Source organism: Nerophis lumbriciformis, linkage group LG23 (genome assembly GCF_033978685.3).
Source record: "Nerophis lumbriciformis linkage group LG23, RoL_Nlum_v2.1, whole genome shotgun sequence".
Taxonomy (NCBI): Eukaryota; Metazoa; Chordata; class Actinopteri; order Syngnathiformes; family Syngnathidae; genus Nerophis; species Nerophis lumbriciformis.
Window position 1 is genome coordinate 36,459,407 of NC_084570.2, and position 17,254 is coordinate 36,476,660.

General features: G+C 39.7%; 1 protein-coding gene across 7 annotated transcripts in view; it reads left to right on the plus strand.

Moving 5' to 3' along the window:
• Window positions 1-17,254, plus strand: part of LOC133622727 (ral GTPase-activating protein subunit beta-like) — an 87,217-nt gene that overhangs the window by 9,737 nt on the left and 60,226 nt on the right. For all 7 annotated transcript variants that reach the window (XM_061985634.2, XM_061985635.2, XM_061985636.2 and 4 more), the window contains exons 3-9: window positions 3,536-3,738; window positions 3,815-3,981; window positions 4,063-4,249; window positions 6,491-6,622; window positions 9,156-9,337; window positions 13,452-13,603; window positions 13,665-13,890. In XM_061985634.2, the coding sequence (XP_061841618.2) occupies window positions 3,536-3,738; window positions 3,815-3,981; window positions 4,063-4,249; window positions 6,491-6,622; window positions 9,156-9,337; window positions 13,452-13,603; window positions 13,665-13,890 (1,249 nt within the window). The remainder of the gene's footprint in view (window positions 1-3,535; window positions 3,739-3,814; window positions 3,982-4,062; window positions 4,250-6,490; window positions 6,623-9,155; window positions 9,338-13,451; window positions 13,604-13,664; window positions 13,891-17,254) is intronic.

The window sequence follows — 17,254 nt, forward strand, 5'->3', positions numbered from 1 at the left end:
GATGGAGTAGATTTATACACTTTTAAGAAAAATAATTTTCGAAAAATGTAAACCGTGGATGCCCAAAGTGGCGCCTGCAGGTGTCATTTCCCTTTGCCCGCCAAAGGGTGGCTACCAAATGGAAAACAAATTCATACTGACCCTGATTTATTTTTAACGGTCATTGCTCAAAAACAATAATAAACATAAAGCAATGTTGTTTTGAATTATTTACCTGTTTAAGGCTTCAATTACTTCACTTAAAATGTACTACTCTGATAGTTTTTTTGGGGGGGAAATATTGCATAGTTTGTGTTTTTGCCATAAAAACAGGGTGTTCTTTGACAAAAAGGTGCAGAAAACTTAAAAAAGAAAATTGACTTTATGTCAATGGATAGATGGGAAGTTGATCGATTCTAGGGTTGTACGGTATTCTAATGAATTTTAAAAAGATGCTATACTGCATGTGAAAAATACCGGTCCTTTTTTTTTCATGGAAATGATAGCGCGCCTGGTGACATTGCTGGTAATATGAGCTAAGGCGCATTTGACTCAACACACACACAGAGCACTTGCAAGTGAAACAGTCAGTCAGTTAGAACTGTCTGCATTTCTTTATTCACAATAATTAAATCAATGATCAATTATTTACGTTTACTAATCAATTTTATAATCGTCCATGTCCGAATTGCGATGCGTCTAAAAATGTATGATTTCCCAACCTTTAATGATTAGCATTGTTGTTGATGGGGAAGGGATCTGTGGGATCACGTAACTGGCTTGCTCATTATGTTTTCGAAATGGCTCAGGAATCTCCGTGAGATTGATATTATTTTGATCGTATCGATTTACTCGCAAACTTTGTATGTCTTTTGGTGTCATAAATCAGATATCCATCCATCCATCCATTTTCTACCGCTTGTCCCTTCCGCTGGAGCCTATCTCAGCTTCATTCGGGCAGAAGGCAGGGTAAACCATGGACAAGTCGCCACCTTAAAAAAGTTCTATCTATCTATCTATCTATCTATCTATCTATCTATCTATCTATCTATCTATCTATCTATCTATCTATCTATCTATCTATCTATCTATCTATCTATCTATCTATCTATCTATCTATCTATCAAAGGGCCAACACAGATAGACAGACAACATTCACACACTATATACAGGTAAAAGCCAGTAAATTAGAATATTTTGAAAAACTTGATTTATTTCAGTAATTGCATTCAAAAGGTGTAACTTGTACATTATATTTATTCATTGCACACAGACTGATGCATTCAAATGTTTATTTCATTTAATTTTGATGATTTGAAGTGGCAACAAATGAAAATCCAAAATTCCGTGTGTCACAAAATTAGAATATTACTTAAGGCTAATACAAAAAAGGGATTTTTAGAAATGTTGGCCAACTGAAAAGTATGAAAATGAAAAATATGAGCATGTACAATACTCAATACTTGGTTGGAGGTCCTTTTGCCTCAATTACTGCATTAATGCGGCGTGGCATGGAGTCGATGAGTTTCTGGCACTGCTCAGGTGTTATGAGAGCCCAGGTTGCTCTGATAGTGGCCTTCAACTCTTCTGCGTTTTTGGGTCTGGCATTCTGCATCTTCCTTTTCACAATACCCCACAGATTTTCTATGGGGCTAAGGTCAGGGGAGTTGGCGGGGCAATTTAGAACAGAAATCCATGGTCCGTAAACCAGGCACAGGTAGATTTTGCGCTGTGTGCAGGCGCCAAGTCCTGTTGGAACTTGAAATCTCCATCTCCATAGAGCAGGTCAGCAGCAGGAAGCATGAAGTGCTCTAAAACTTGCTGGTAGACGGCTGCGTTGACCCTGGATCTCAGGAAACAGAGTGGACCGACACCAGCAGATGACATGGCACCCCAAACCATCACTGATGGTGGAAACTTTACACTAGACTTCAGGCAACGTGGATCCTGTGCCTCTCCTGTCTTCCTCCAGACTCTGGGACCTCGATTTCCAAAGGAAATGCAAACCAAACCAACCCAAACCATCAGTGATGGTTTGGGGTGCCATGTCATCTGCTGGTGTCGGTCCACTCTGTTTCCTAGGGGCTCAGGGGTTCGGCGGAGGTCAAGACACACCCGACTCATCGTGTAAATAAAAACTTTTCCCTATCGGCGTATTACGGATACGGTAACAGCAGAAGTCAGACTGATTTGCAGGTGTGTAATTTGTTGTGAGTTTATGCACTGTGTTGGTTTTGTTGTTTGAACAAGTTGATGTTCATGCACGGTTCATTTTGTGCACCAGTAAAAAAACATGGTAACACTTTAGTATGGGGAACATATTCACCATTAATTAGTTGCTTTTTAACATGCAAATTAGTAACATATTGGCTCTTAACTAGTCATTATTAAGTACTTATTAATGCCTTATTCGGCATGGCCTTATTATAAGCCTAACCCTGGCCCTAACCCTCTAACCCTAACCAAATAACTCTAGATTAAGTCTTTGTTACTTAGAATATGTTCCCCTAGTGTCCAAAAAACTGTAAATTAAGTCTTTGTTACTTAGAATATGTTCCCCATACTAAAGTGTTACCAAAAACATATAACTTTGTCTTGAATTTGAAAAAAAAACAAAAAACATTTTATTTTTCACCAAAGAAGGGTTCAGTGAATGCGCAAATGAAACTGGTGGGGTTCAGTACCTCCAACAAGGTTAAGAACCACTGCTGTATATAAACAATCCTTCACAATAACATTCATATCTATGGAAAATTTGCAGTCTCCAATGAACCTAACATGAATATTTTTGGAATATGGGAGGAAGATGGAGTGTCCTTAGGAAACCCACACACACGGGGACAAATGCACACTCCACACAGAGATGCCCAAACAGAGGTTGGAAGACGCACACGGCGTAAATGAGACGTTATTGTCGGTAGTTATGTCTAAATATTGAGTGTGGTTTACACTAGCTTGAAGAAGAAATGCTTTAATTAGATTAAAATACTTTTCTTTTCCACTTTTTCTCCTTACTTTTGCCGGGTGTCAACTCGTTTATGTGTGCCACCAGCTGCTGACGCGCTTCTGACAGGCCATTTAGATTAACTTTTTTTTCCCCTCAAAGTAAAGCAATGAGGAATGTTTTTATTATATTTGAGCTGTTTTTCCAACTTATTTTAGTCAATAATACGTAAATAATAGACAATTTACGGTATAACCATTAATACGATAAACCACTTAAATTTTTTTTCATGTTAAAAAAAGTGTTTTCTTGAATGAAAAACTATATATATATATATATATATATATATATATATATATATATTGAAGGTGTTGCCGTCCCCATGATCGTTTACATGTCGGGGAAACCCTCAAAATAATTACAATAATTGTAATTATTTTGAAAATGAGAAATATGGAAATGGCCCCCGATTGCTTACATTTTTCAGTAGAAAAAGTCTGGACACCCCTGAGATGCAACATTCTTCTTAGACTTGTGGTTTTCCACAAACATCACAGCTTGTGCTTTAAAGTGGACTATGTAGTCCTAGTGCTGAATGCTTGTCCCCTAAAGGTGAAGTGGACCATGGAGGTGCTGTGCTACGGCCTCACGCTCCCCCTGGAGGGCGACACGGTCAAGCTGTGCGTGGACGTCTACACGGACTGGATGATGGCCCTGGTGTCGCCCCGAGACTCCATGCCTCAACCCGTGGTCAAGGAGCCCAACATGTACGTGCAGACCATCCTCAAGCATCTCTACAACGTCTTCGTACCCAGGTGGGCCCGTGCGTCACATTTGCCCACGCGGTTGCTCGCCGTGTTTGAGGACCTTGTGTCAAATCGTTCCTTCCAGGCCCGAGCAGCACAGCTTGAACCACATCAGGCTTTGCCAGCAGGTCCTGACTGCCGTGCAGAAACTGGCACGAGAATCCCTCTCGCTGGCGAGGGAGACCTGGGAGGTGCTGCTGCTCTTCCTGCTTCGCATTAACGACACCTTGCTCGCCCCGCCCACAGTCGGAGGTAGCTCCACGCACGCTTGTGTGGAATGCCCACGTTACCGGCATCGTACACCGCCATCTTGTTTTTTTGTTTTGTTTTCAGTGGGCGTGGCCGAGAAACTGGCGGAGAAACTAATGGCCGTGCTGTTCGAGGTGTGGCTGCTGGCGTGCGCCCGCTGCTTTCCCACGCCGCCATACTGGAAGACGGCGAGGGAGATGCTGGCCAACTGGAGACACCACCCGCCGGTTGTAGAGCAGTGGAGTCGAGTGGCCTGCGCCCTCACCTCCAGGTCAGTCCAAATGACTTATTTTAAGCTGCTTGACCATGCTGTGAAAGAAGAAGAAAAAGGCAAGTGACGTCATATGTAACATCTGGAATGGACTTATGCTGTCTTCATACCTGCCAACAACTACCCCTAATGAGTACGCTTTTTGATCATCTACTGGTAAAAACTACAGTTTTCCATTAAAAATTATTGACTTAAAATCTTTAAAAAATGTTTACTCTTAAAATCGCGAAAGAACCGTGTCGAAAACATTACGATCAGCACTCTGATAACTTCCTGTCGAGCGATTCCGTATGCTGTGCGAGAGGCTATTTGTAGCTCCACTGCCAAACACTAGGCGCTAGGGTTGTCCCCATACCAATATTTTGGTACTGGTACATGAATGTATTTCCATACTTTTCTTAATAAAGGGGACCACAAAAAATGACATTACTGTCTTCATTTTAACAAAAAATCTTAGGGTGCATTAAACATGTTTTTTATTGCAATTTAGTCCTTAAATAAAATAGTGAACATATTGTGTCATTTATCATTCTTTTATTTTGTCAACATTATGAGGGACAAACTGTAAAAAAATATTAATAATATACTTGTTCATTTACTGCTAATAAATGTTTTTTTTTCTGTTTTAACATGTTCTATCTACACTTCTGTTAATATGTAATAATCACTTATTCTTCTGTTGTTTGATACTTTACATTAGTTTTGGATGATACCACAAATTTATGTTATCTGCTAGCTATCGAGCCATGTCTTAAAGCACCTCTCCCTGTGGGCTTTTCAGAGTTATAACGTCACCTTTATCTTTACTTTTTAGACCAAAATGCATCCATTCTATCTTTTCTGTCTACACACTACTTGTAAGTACTAATAATAAAATTAGTATAATAAAATGGGGAACCGGTACTTTTCAAACAGAGTATAGTAGCATTTTTGATTGATTAGTACCGCGATACTATACTAGTATGGGTGTCCAGCCTTTGACTGATATTTTTTTTTACTCTCCCCCCCTTCCCCAATATCACCGGTTTCCCACCTTTTTTTAAGGAGCGCCGTAAGTGGCTGATCCGTTGGCGGTCCAGTTCTTGTCTCCCTGTAATGTATGTCTGCTCTTAGTGGGACTGTGCCGAACTTGTAATTTCAGTTCTTATATGTCTTGTACATGTTAAGAATGGACAATAAACAGCACCTTGAACCTTGTATACTGTACAGCCATACTCTGCACCAAAACGCTATTGTTCTCAACCGAATGGACGGTCATGGAATCAGCTGGAGAAAAATGGCGAGTCTTAAGCCAAAAAGGAAATCACAGTTATTCCGTCAAGAATATTCTAAAGCCTATCCAGGAATAATTATCTGTCCAAGAACTGGGGAAAATGACGCAAACTGCACTTTATTCTGCAGTAATGTTGGGATGGAAGAAAAGAGTTGCCGCTTTCATCACGTCTCCTTCAGTGTTCATTGCTGGTAATACGCACTAAAACTAAATAAATATGCATCATTTCCTCTCCCTATTTTGTAACTAACATAATACTATTTTAAAATCACAGGTAATTTTTTTAGTATTTTTCAATTTTGATAGTCAGACGATAATGTTATTTCCATAGAGTGGCATGTTAAAATTATCCTGTTTAAGTTGAAGTGGCCTGCTAATTTTCAGAGTAATTCATGAAGTTCAAGTTGTGATGCAGTAAGTTAAATGATACGGACACGTTTGTTACTGAATACCTTCTAGTACGCTTCTGCCTTGGAGACTTTGTATGTGTAAGTAAAAAAGATACTTTTTTATTTTGACAAATGTGCTGTTTTGCACTCCAATATTGTTCAATGTTTATTATGTGTGTCTAGCTCAGCTGTTGTGTAGCTGCTAGCTCCTAACATGTTTGTTTACCTTTTGCAAATGACTTAAGTAAAATAGAAGAAATTGTGTGCTTATTGGAGGACATTTAGATATTAACTGCCTGCCCAGCTTTGTAAACAAAAACACGGCTTATATCGGACATTTTCAATGCAAGGTGATGTAATCCAATACTTCTTTGTTTGCTGATATCGAACCGTTATGAATATTGGATCGGATTGTGTAATTTGCATAACTGGCCACAACGCAGGTGTCTGTGTGTAAGTGAAGAAAAAAAGAAAAAGTTACATTCAGAGATACATCTTTGGATTATCATTAGTTGTTACTATCAACATTTCAGCTTTGTGTCTTCTGTGCCAGTAATAATTGGTCATGTTTGCATTCAGACTCCTGCGCTTCACCCACGGACCCTCCTTCCCAGCTTTTAAAGTCCCTGACGAGGACGCCAACTTGATCCCTTTAGAGATGGACAGCGACTGCGTGGCACAGACCTGGTATCGCTTTCTGCACATGCTCAGGTTTGATATTTGATTATTGGTATTAATGAGCATCTCTCATTATTTTTTTACAGCCCAGTTTAAAATGTACTGTGTTTATAGTAGTTATTTTTTATCCATAAATTGAATATTTTCATAGTTGAAGCATAGTAAAACGAAGAAGCCCTTAGCTAATATTTTAAAGTCCTGAACAACATTTAAAAAAACATACTGTTGCCAAAAAAACATTAACAAGTGGAATAAAAGAGCAAACTGGTTAAATTTAATGAGAAAATGTTGACTTTAATAACACAAATAACATAAAAAAGTGAAATAAAAGAGTAAACAAATGTAATTTAACGAGAACATGTTGCAATGTTGACTCTAATAACACAAAAAACATAAAGTAAAATAAGAGTAAACAAATGTAATTTAACGAGAAAATGTTGCAATGTTAACTCTAATAACATAAAACGTGGAATAAAATGGTTAACAAATTTAATTTAAAAATAAAATGTTGCAATGTTGACTCTAATAACACAAAAAAACATAAAAAGTGGAATAAAAGAGTAAACGGGTGTGTCCAAAATATTTACAGTTTAACTGGAAAAACCTTGTGAAATGATAGGAAATTATGTTTTAATCACAAAAATAAGTAGTGAAGTGAACTATATTTATATCGCACTTTTTCTCAATAGACTCAAAGTGATTTACAGAGTGAACCTGTTATATACATGCTTAAGTTACATGTAAACCAATGTGGGTGGCAATGGGAGCAGGGGGGTAAAGTGTCTTGCCCAAGGACACAACGGCTGTGACTCGCATGGTGGAAGCGGGAATCAAACCTGGAACCCCCAAGTTGCTGGCACGACCGCTCTAGCAACCGAACCACACCGGGAGTGCTAATCAAATATACTGCAAAAGAAGGGACATTTGCAGTTCTAAAATAAATACATTTTCATTAAAATTAATAATGAAATTGAAGTGAAAATTAAAATACAGCTTCACCACTCTAGTCATCATTTCTGTGCTCAAGAAACATCTCTACGACTTTAGCTCCGGACTTCTTCTGTTTGTTTGATGACAAGTGGTGGAAATGTGTATTACAAGTGAGTACTGCTGCGACCCATACGGACCACAGCTGAGAAACAGATATTTTTTGGCAGCCAGAGCGACCCAACAATGGACCACGGCCCTATGGTTAAGAAACTCTGGTCTACATAATATGTCATTGTGGTTCTTTGGTGAAAATGTTGAATGGATTATGTTTTACAGACCATCTTCAAACCGCTTTCTGACTGTCTCGTTTTTTGGGCGGCTCTTATTTATGTGCCTCCACTTCGACAGCGTCTTCTCCCCGTCAGCCATGTTGTAGCTTTAAGTGCTTCCATAAGGAGTCTACTATATAAGTTTGAACTGTACGCTCCTTTTTGTAACAAACGGCAACAGCGGAGGATGCATGTGCATGTACGAGCCAGTCTGCCCCACAACAGGGGATAGAGAAAAAGGAGCTTATTGACTACAGGCAAAGCACTTTGGGTAATTTTCTACCATATATGAAGCTATCCGGTGAAAAACGTCACTAATTGGGCAAATTTCAAACAGCTCGTTTGGAGGAAGTATAAATGAAGGCAATATTGTTTTATAATTACCGTTTTTTCAGGACCGGGTTATAAGCCGCACCCACTAAGTTTTAGAAAAAAATGTTTTCCATATATTAGCCGCAGTTATAAGTCGTAGATATATACGTTGTAAAATGAGTTATTTACACAGAAATATTTTGTAAATGTTTATTTCCATACCTTAATTGTTTCCAAACGGGGGTCTGTAACACGGCAGTAAAACGGCTGATCAAACAAAACAGAAGTCAATGTCATGAACCTACTAGCTGAGCAAGCTAGCTCTCCAATCAGCTAAACATATAATAACTCCACGGTGACGTTTTGGTGAATTTACTGAGAAATTTGTGAAAGTGAAACAAAACAAAAAGAATGCAATTGCATTTCTGGGTAAGACAAAGACAAACGTACAGTTAATAATACTAACACGCACACTTGTAAACGGGTTAGCATGTTAGCTAATGCTAATGACACTATAGTTTCATTACATTACGATAGCGCGTACAAATATGCATGAAAACACTCCTACAGACATCACACATGGGATGATTTAGTTAGTAAGATTAGTTTTAGTTATATTGTAGAACTTACAAAGGTTGCTTGGAGTGATGAATGATACAAGTACAAACGCTATGGATGGCTAGAAAACGAACCTGCACTGAGCGAAATCGTCCATAAATGGCGCCATGGCACAAAACAAAACAATTTTTAGGTGTAATTGTTGTTTTTTTTTGGGCTGTTATCGGAGAAAAATCCATAATTTAGTCGCACAGTCTTATAAGCCGCAGGGTTCAAAGTGTAAGAAAAAAGTAGCGGCTTATCGTCCAGAATTTACGGTATCTCCGCAACGATTCCATGCTTTGAGTTGAAGTGTTGGGGATCCCAAATACTCAAACACAATAGGTCAGAAAAAGGGCCTTGAAATGTGTTACATAACCTTGTTGTGACGCTTGCAGCAACCCAGTGGACCTGAGCAACCCGGCCATCGTCAGCACCACGCCCAAGTTTCAGGAGCAGTTCCTCAACTCCAGCAGTATCCCGCACGAGGGGGTGCTGCTGCACCCGTGTCTCAAACAGCTGCCCCAGATTTTCTTCAGGGCAATGCGGGGCGTCAGCTGCCTTGTGGACGCCTTTCTGGGTAACACAAAGACAAACGTACAGTTAAACCATGTCGCTGTGTATTTCTCTTTCTGCAATGTAGGTGTCTCAGTTGAAAAGACGGGGCTCTCTTTTTGTCCTGCGCGGCTCTCCCACGGTACAGACATGTTGATTAGTAAACTGGGCTCAATGATGAAGTGGGGGTGACGATATTTAGGTTGAGGAGTCCTTGCTCTTTCGTGGGCAATAAATGTCAATCAAGATGCAGATCAAGCACCTTTTTTTGATTGGAATCTAACACACCTGTGTTGCATGTTAACCAATGAATCTAATTTTCCTGACTACAAGTCAATCTGGAGTATAAATCGCATCACTCCAAAAAAAATTTGTCGTAAAGAACAAAAACACAAGTTGTACTTTACAGGTATGTGATTTTTCCCTCTATAGTCGGAAATCATACAAATGATAAATTTATTTTCAGTTTTTCTTGTTTTTTCCGACCAACAATGTGTGTAAAAATCTTGATCCGTCTCTTTGCCATACCTGCCAACAACTATGGTTTTCTTCAAATGAGTACGGTTTTTGATAATGCAGTGGTAAAAACTAGGGTTTTCCATTAATAATGATGAACTTAGAAATGGAAGCTACATAGCTTAACTACATTTCCCAATAGCTTGGCAGTAGTGTTGCTACTTTTTAAACAAGTAGCGATTTTCGTAGCTTAGCAATTTTTAGACCCATGTAGCGGTTAGCTAAGCTACATGCTACAAAAGAAGAGAGAGAAGAGAAAGAAAGAAATGGACTAGTGCAACGCCACAGGCAGGGGACAACATATACAGGAAACATCAATGATGATTGGTTGGTTTACGTATAAGAACATCCATGATGATTGGTTGGTTTACGTATAAGAACATCCATGATGATTAGTTGGTTTACGTATAAGAACATCAATGATGATTGGTTGGTTTACATATAAGAACATCCATGATTGGTTGATTGCCTACTATGATGAGTCACGATTGATTAAGATTAGGGCAAAACATTAGGGACAGGCCAATCAGAGGCAAGATAGGGCGGGTCATGAAAACAGGAAGTGAAATCACAACAGACATCCCAAATGACGACGAGAGAGTTGGAGAAGAGAAGAGGGAATATTCAAACGGGCAATTTATATATTAAAAAAACTAGTGGAAGATGGCAGAGGGATTCTCTTCTTTAGATTTTTCTTTTAGCGATGTAGACGACATCCACAATGTGTCTACTTGGCCACATTTTGACAAATGTATGCGTCTGGATAAAACATTCATGTGAGTTGTTTACCACGTAAGTCCAAATCAAAACTGGAAGAGGTGGAACACACATGATTGTGATGAATTTTGCTACAGTAGCTGACATTTTGTTCATTATTTTATATTTGGACATTGAATAGTTGAATCATTTTCAAACATAAACAACATGATATTTGTTATTTCATGCAATGAATCACACATAGCTATTCAGATAAAGGAAGTTAACATTGTTTGTACTCTTTATGATTTTTGCATTTGGAGCAGTTAGAAGTGGAGAAGGAGTGGAAGAGACAGAAATTGGCTATAATATCATTATATTGCCTCCCTTGTCCCCTCACCAAGGCACCGCCCTGTACCTGCGGCCCCCAGATCCCTGGCTTATGTTCAGTATTTTTCATTAAGTTCAAATCACATGCCTGAGTTTGGAACCCCGATTTACGAACTTTAGACCATGTCCACACGAACACAGACACTTAACGAACACATACTTATGTCTGCGTTTAGGCCTCTTGTCCACACGCATACTTTTGTCTTTAAAAAGGCAGACTTCTGCAAACGCTGGCCAATGTGTAGAGTTCCAAAACTCTCTGCTCAGCGAATGCGTGTACACGGCACAAACGTAACGTAGACTTGTGATGACGTCACGGTTGTGTGCTGCCATTTCCAAAGCTCAAAAACACTGTCTCGCTGCCTTTAAACACACCATTTGTTTGAACGTAAACATGCTGCTATTTCACTCAACATTAATAAAAAAGACTTTGCGACACTCCCACTAATGACAGTCAGCTGTTTTGGATACGATTGCTGTGGAACCTCCAGCTGATGGGACAACTTTGATAAGCAAGACTTGTTGCTTTGTGCCATAAGAAAGGTGCAACATTATATGATATTTTAGTCCTTATTTATTGACGAATCATGAAGTTAACTTACGTGTGTTGTGACCGTGGACGCGAGTAAAAAGCGACCAGGTTGGTTTTAAAGATACATGTCATTGTATGTCTAGTATATAAAAATAAACATAATAGAGTTGTAATTCCACCAAGTCACCTGTGGCTGCTTTTTTCCAGGCTTCTGGTTGGACAAAATAGTCATGACAGCAGGTGTATGTGTTTGTGTGTAGACAGAGACACTTTTGAAACTACACTTGTGTAGATGGACACCGTTTGAACCCCAAATATGAAACTCTTGTGTTCGTGTGGAAATGGCCTTATTCTTGACTTTATTCTTCGCAAATGGTAACGTTTGTCCATCCATCCATCTCATCCATTTTCTACCGCTTGTCCCTTTCGGGGTTGTGAGGGGTGCTGGAGCCTATCTCAGCTGCATTCCGGTGGAAGGCGGCGTACACCCTGGACAAGTCGCCACCTCATCACAGGGCCAACATAGATAGACAGACAACATTCTCACTCACATTCACACACTAGGGCCAATTTAGTGTTGCCAATCAAACTATACCCAGTGAAGCAAATTTCTCCCTGAGAAACAATGTAAATATAAACTAGAATTTGCACTTCCTGTTGGAGTTGCGTGGGAATGATCGATTGTCCGAGGTGAGTGGAGTGTGTGGATGTTGGAACATGGAGAAGTTTGTATTATTGCCCATTCTTTTTCAATTGGGGGAAAATTCCCCCAAAATAGCCTGAAAACCTGAACAAATTTTGGGAAATGGGAAACATGTGTTTGCCTTCAATAACCAGGGTGAGTGTGTGTGTTGATGGTTGAAAAGTTCTAATCGGGTAAAAATTTGCCAGCTGTAGAACTTGTGGGAATTTTGTGAAAACAGGAATTTAAAAAAATATAGATACTAACACAATTGTCCTAGATTAGGCGAGCAAACTTTTTGATTTGGGGGCCGCTTTGGGCTGAAAAAAAATGTGGCTGGGGTCCAAAAGCCTACTGCATGTAAAGTTTGTGTATACAATTAATATAATGGATATATAATTAATATAATTGTATATTAAGAGTATGTGAAAGTTGGACTCCCACATTGTTTACTTCTTAAAGTTTTGTAATCAATCAGAAAAATCAAGCAGCTAAAATGCCTCAAACATGGATAAGTGTGGAGAGTGTTTTACATTTTCCCATCATGCACTGTAATGGATTTAAATGGGTGTCATTCTGAATTTATTTTATGGTGTTTGGACGTTTTTCATGATATCCACAAAGTTCAGTGAGCAGGAGGTGTTATGCGTGTTGACCTTTTATGTTAGTTAATTTTGTTTCCCTTTTTGCACCATGACTAGGGAAGGTTAAGTTAAAGTTAAAGTACCAATGATTGTCACACACACACACTAGGTGTGGCGAGATTATTCTCTGCATTTGACCCATCACCCTTGATCACCCCCTGGGAGGTGAGGGGAGCAGTGGGCAGCAGCGGTGGCCGCGCCCGGGAATCATTTTGGTGATTTAACCCCCAATTCCAACCCTTGATGCTGAGTGCCAAGCAGGGAGGTAATGGGTCCCATTTTTATAGTCTTTGGTATGACTCGGCCGGGGTTTGAACTCACAACCTACCGATCTCAGGGCGGACACTATAACCACTAGGCCACTGAGTAGGTCAGTGGCCTAGTGGTTAGAGTGTCCGCCCTGAGATCTAGTAGTTGCTTAGATAGTCATATAAGTAAATGCTGTGCTAACATTTGAAAGTCATAATCTGATTAAACCACAAAATGGCAGTAAATGTAGTATTCTGACCGACATTGTTAGTGTTATTGCAATCGACTTTTCCTGGTTCCATTATGCTGTTGATGTTGTCTTGTTGAATTGTGCTGCAGGCCATTAGAAACGATCCGTATTTTGGACACTCCTGGTTTAAGTGATTTTTCCTTGTCCCACGCTCACTGGATCCAATCCTCTCACCATCAGGCATATCCCGTCCTCGAGCCGACAGCGCCCCGCCCACCCCGGTCAACAGAATGAGCATGTCTCCACCCCCTTCGGTGGCCAACACCACGCCCCCTCACAGTCGCAAGCAGCGGCACACGGCGGTCACCAAAACCACCAGCAAGAGTTCAACCGTAAGTCCAGTTTACTCTTGGTTTTGAGCTGGATCCAACGCTGTAACCCCACCTGTCGCAGGGCAGCGCCAGCCAACCCACAAAAGTTTCCCAGCAGCAGCAAACTTCGTCCTCGCCGACTTTGTTGTCCAGTCCCAACCAGAGCAGCTGGGAGTCCCGGCCGCTGCCCGCCCCGGCACGGCCCAAAGTCAACAGCATCCTCAACCTGTTCGGCCAGTGGTTGTTGGACGCAGCGCTGGTCCACTGCAAGCTCCATAGCGGCCTCAGTCGGGACCCAAGCATGACGGGTAAGTCTCCCCCAGCGTAAGCATTCCATGCATGGGCAGGTGGGTGTGTTGCTGCTGGAGCAAGTCTACTTTGGTGTGTGTGTCTTGTTTGGATGGCCCTTCCTTTTTCTTTCTCCACCACAAGCTTTCTTTGTGGCTAGAAGTGGCATTTCATCACATTCAATTTAAAACAAACTGTATTGAATGTAAAAGACGGTATATTCCTTAAAGAGTGGTGTGTATTAAATATGGTGATTCTAATCTACACTTAGATCAGTGTTTCTTAACCATTCTTGGACCACCAAAAAGTATGTTTCTCAGCTGTATGGGCCGCAGTTGTAATACACTTTTCCACCACTTGTGGCAGTAATGACAAGATCAAACAATCAGAAGAAATCTGGAGCTAAAGTCATAGAGAAATTTCTTAGGCGCAAAAATTACAACTAAAGTGGTGAAGCTGTATTTTCATTTGCACTTTAATTGTATTAACAGTTTAGTTCAGAATTTTTTTTATTGTTAATTTAGTTTTTTTTATTGCATATTTTTTTATTTGTATTTATTAATTAATACTTATTTTTCTAATCCACTAAAAAAAGCCTAAGGTTTATGTGTTAAATAAATATGAATCTTTGTGATTAACAAACGGTTTGGTCTAATTTGACAAGGTTTTAAACTGTAAGTAGGTTAGATAACATTTTTGATTATGATTCAAATCAAATTGAGTCCCCCGCACCCCTCTGTAGTGGAAAAGTTGGGCCCCGTGGTCAAAAAGGTTGAGAAATACTGATCTAGATGATATATATTAGATATGCTTGTGTGTAAATTTTACTCCACTGTCAAACTGGTTTTCATTAAAGGCCACATTGAATCTATGGCTTCCCTCAGAGGTCCGCTTGTAGCAGTGAATATATATTAATACAAACGTATAATAGCTTATTTACACTGTTTTGGATTATTATATTTTAACAACTTGATCAGATAACCTACTTAGAAATCATAAGTCAAAGTTACAAGCAGATTTGTACGTATTTATTTTTGATAACCAAAAAAAAACCCACACAAAATGATGTAGCGGGCAACATAAATGATTTGGTGGGCCATATAAAATGAGATAGCAGGCCACTTAAATTATTGCAGCGGACCAGATAAAAATTATGTAGCGGGCAACATAAAACTATGGAGTGGGCCACATAAATTAATGTTGCAGATCAGATAGAATGACTTAGCAGGCCACATGAAACTATGTAGCTGGCCACATAAAATGAGATAGCGGGCCACCTAAATTATTGTGGTAGACCAGATAAAATTACATAGTGGGTCACATCAAACGATGTAGCGAGCCACATAAATTAATGTTGCAGACCAGATAGAATGACTTAGCAGTCCACATGAAACAATGTTGCGGGCCACATAAAATGAAGTGGTGGGCCACATAAATTTAGCTGGCGGACCACTTGAATGATTTGGTGGGCAATCTAAAATGACACATAAATTATTGTGGCAGACCAGTTAAAATGACATGGCGGGTCACATAAAACATAATGTCGCAGACCAGATACAATTACTTGGTGGGCCTCATAAAACTAAGTAGCGGTCCACATAAAATTATGTAGCGGACCACATAACACGGTGTAGCGAACCATTTAACATATTGTAGAGGGCCATTTAACAATGTGGCAAGTTACTTAAAATTATGTGTTGGGCCATATAAAATGATATGGCGGGCCAGTTAATTTGATTAAATGACATAACAAGCCAGTTAAGATAATGTGGCAGGCCAATTAAATCTGGCAGACCAGATAAAATGATATGGCAGGTCACATGAATGACGTGGAGAGCCATTTAGAATAGTGTGGCAAGCAACCAAAAATAATGAAGTGGTCCACATGAAATGTGGCAGGCCAAATTAATGACGTGGCAGGCCTTTCAAATTACCATATTTTCCGGACTATAAGGCGCACTTAAAAACCTTTTTTTTTTTTTTTTTTTTTTTCAAAACTCTACAGTGCGCCTTATAACCCTGTGCGCCTAATGTACGTATTAATTCTGGTTTTGCTTACCAACCTCGAAGCAATTTTATTTGGTACATGGTGTAATAAGTGTGACCAGTAGATGGCAGTCACACACAAGAGATACGTGTAGACTGCAATAAGTAAAAAACACCAACATTTTAAATGTTCCATTGAAAATATAGAACATTACACACTGTGCTCAAACATCTATCAAAATGTTTTACTATGACTTTGATAAGCTATGAAGCCGCACCGCTTGATGGATTGTAATGTGCTTCAACATAGGAGTATTATTATGGTGTGTGTATAAGGTAAGACATATCTGTCGTTTTGTTTCACGTTTGAGTTTGAGTTTATTTCGAACATGCAATCATACAACATGATACAATATTATGCAAAAGCGACTTTTCTTACCTTCTGGTACCTGCTGATGTGTGTATTTGGGATCTGCATAAATCCTGAAAAATTGCGCGCGTTTGCCTTTGTTGTCCGTGACAACACCGTAGTCGATAAGCTTCTTCTTTTTCTCTATCTTCTTGTTATGGGACATTCATCCTCCGCTGTTGCCATTTCTAATATAAAGTAGTGTAAAGTTCTTACTTATCTGTCAGTAAACTTGCCATGAAAGCGCTAAAACATACCGGTGTAGTGAGTTTACATTATTCACCCAAGGAACTTTAGTTATTAGAGAGCTACGGTCGGATGTTTTTTCACGGAACACATTTCCGGTGTTGTTGTTTCCGTATGAGGAGATGCTGCTCCGATATTGATTTAACTAAAGTCTGAATGTCATTAAAACAGTTAGCTCCATCTTTTGACACTTCTTCCACCCCCGTCCTTGCACGCTACACCGCTACAACAAAGATGACGGGGAGAAGGCGCTGTCGAAGGTGCGCCACGTAAATAAGACTGCCCACAAAACGGCGCATCCGGAAGCGACTGTCAGAAAGCGACCAGAAGATGAACTGTAAAACATCATCTATGCAACATTTTTAACCAAAGAACCACCATTACATGTTATGTAGACCACAAGGATGTTTTCAATTTAGAAAAATTAATAATATTATGACCCCTTTAATGAGCCCTAAGATCCGGTGCACCTTATATACGAAAAAAGATCAAAAATCGACCATTCATCGGCAGTGCGCCTTATAATCCGGAAAATACGGTAATGAGGTGCACCATATAAATGATGTTGGGCCTTATAAAATGAGATGGCGGGCCACTTAATTTAACATGACAGGCCGGATAAAATGATGTGGCAGGCCACATAAGGCGTGGGTCATTTGAGATGATGTGACAGGTCAAATAAATCGTGTGGTAGGCCATTAAAATAATATGGTGTGCTACTTAAAATTATTCGGTGGACCAGA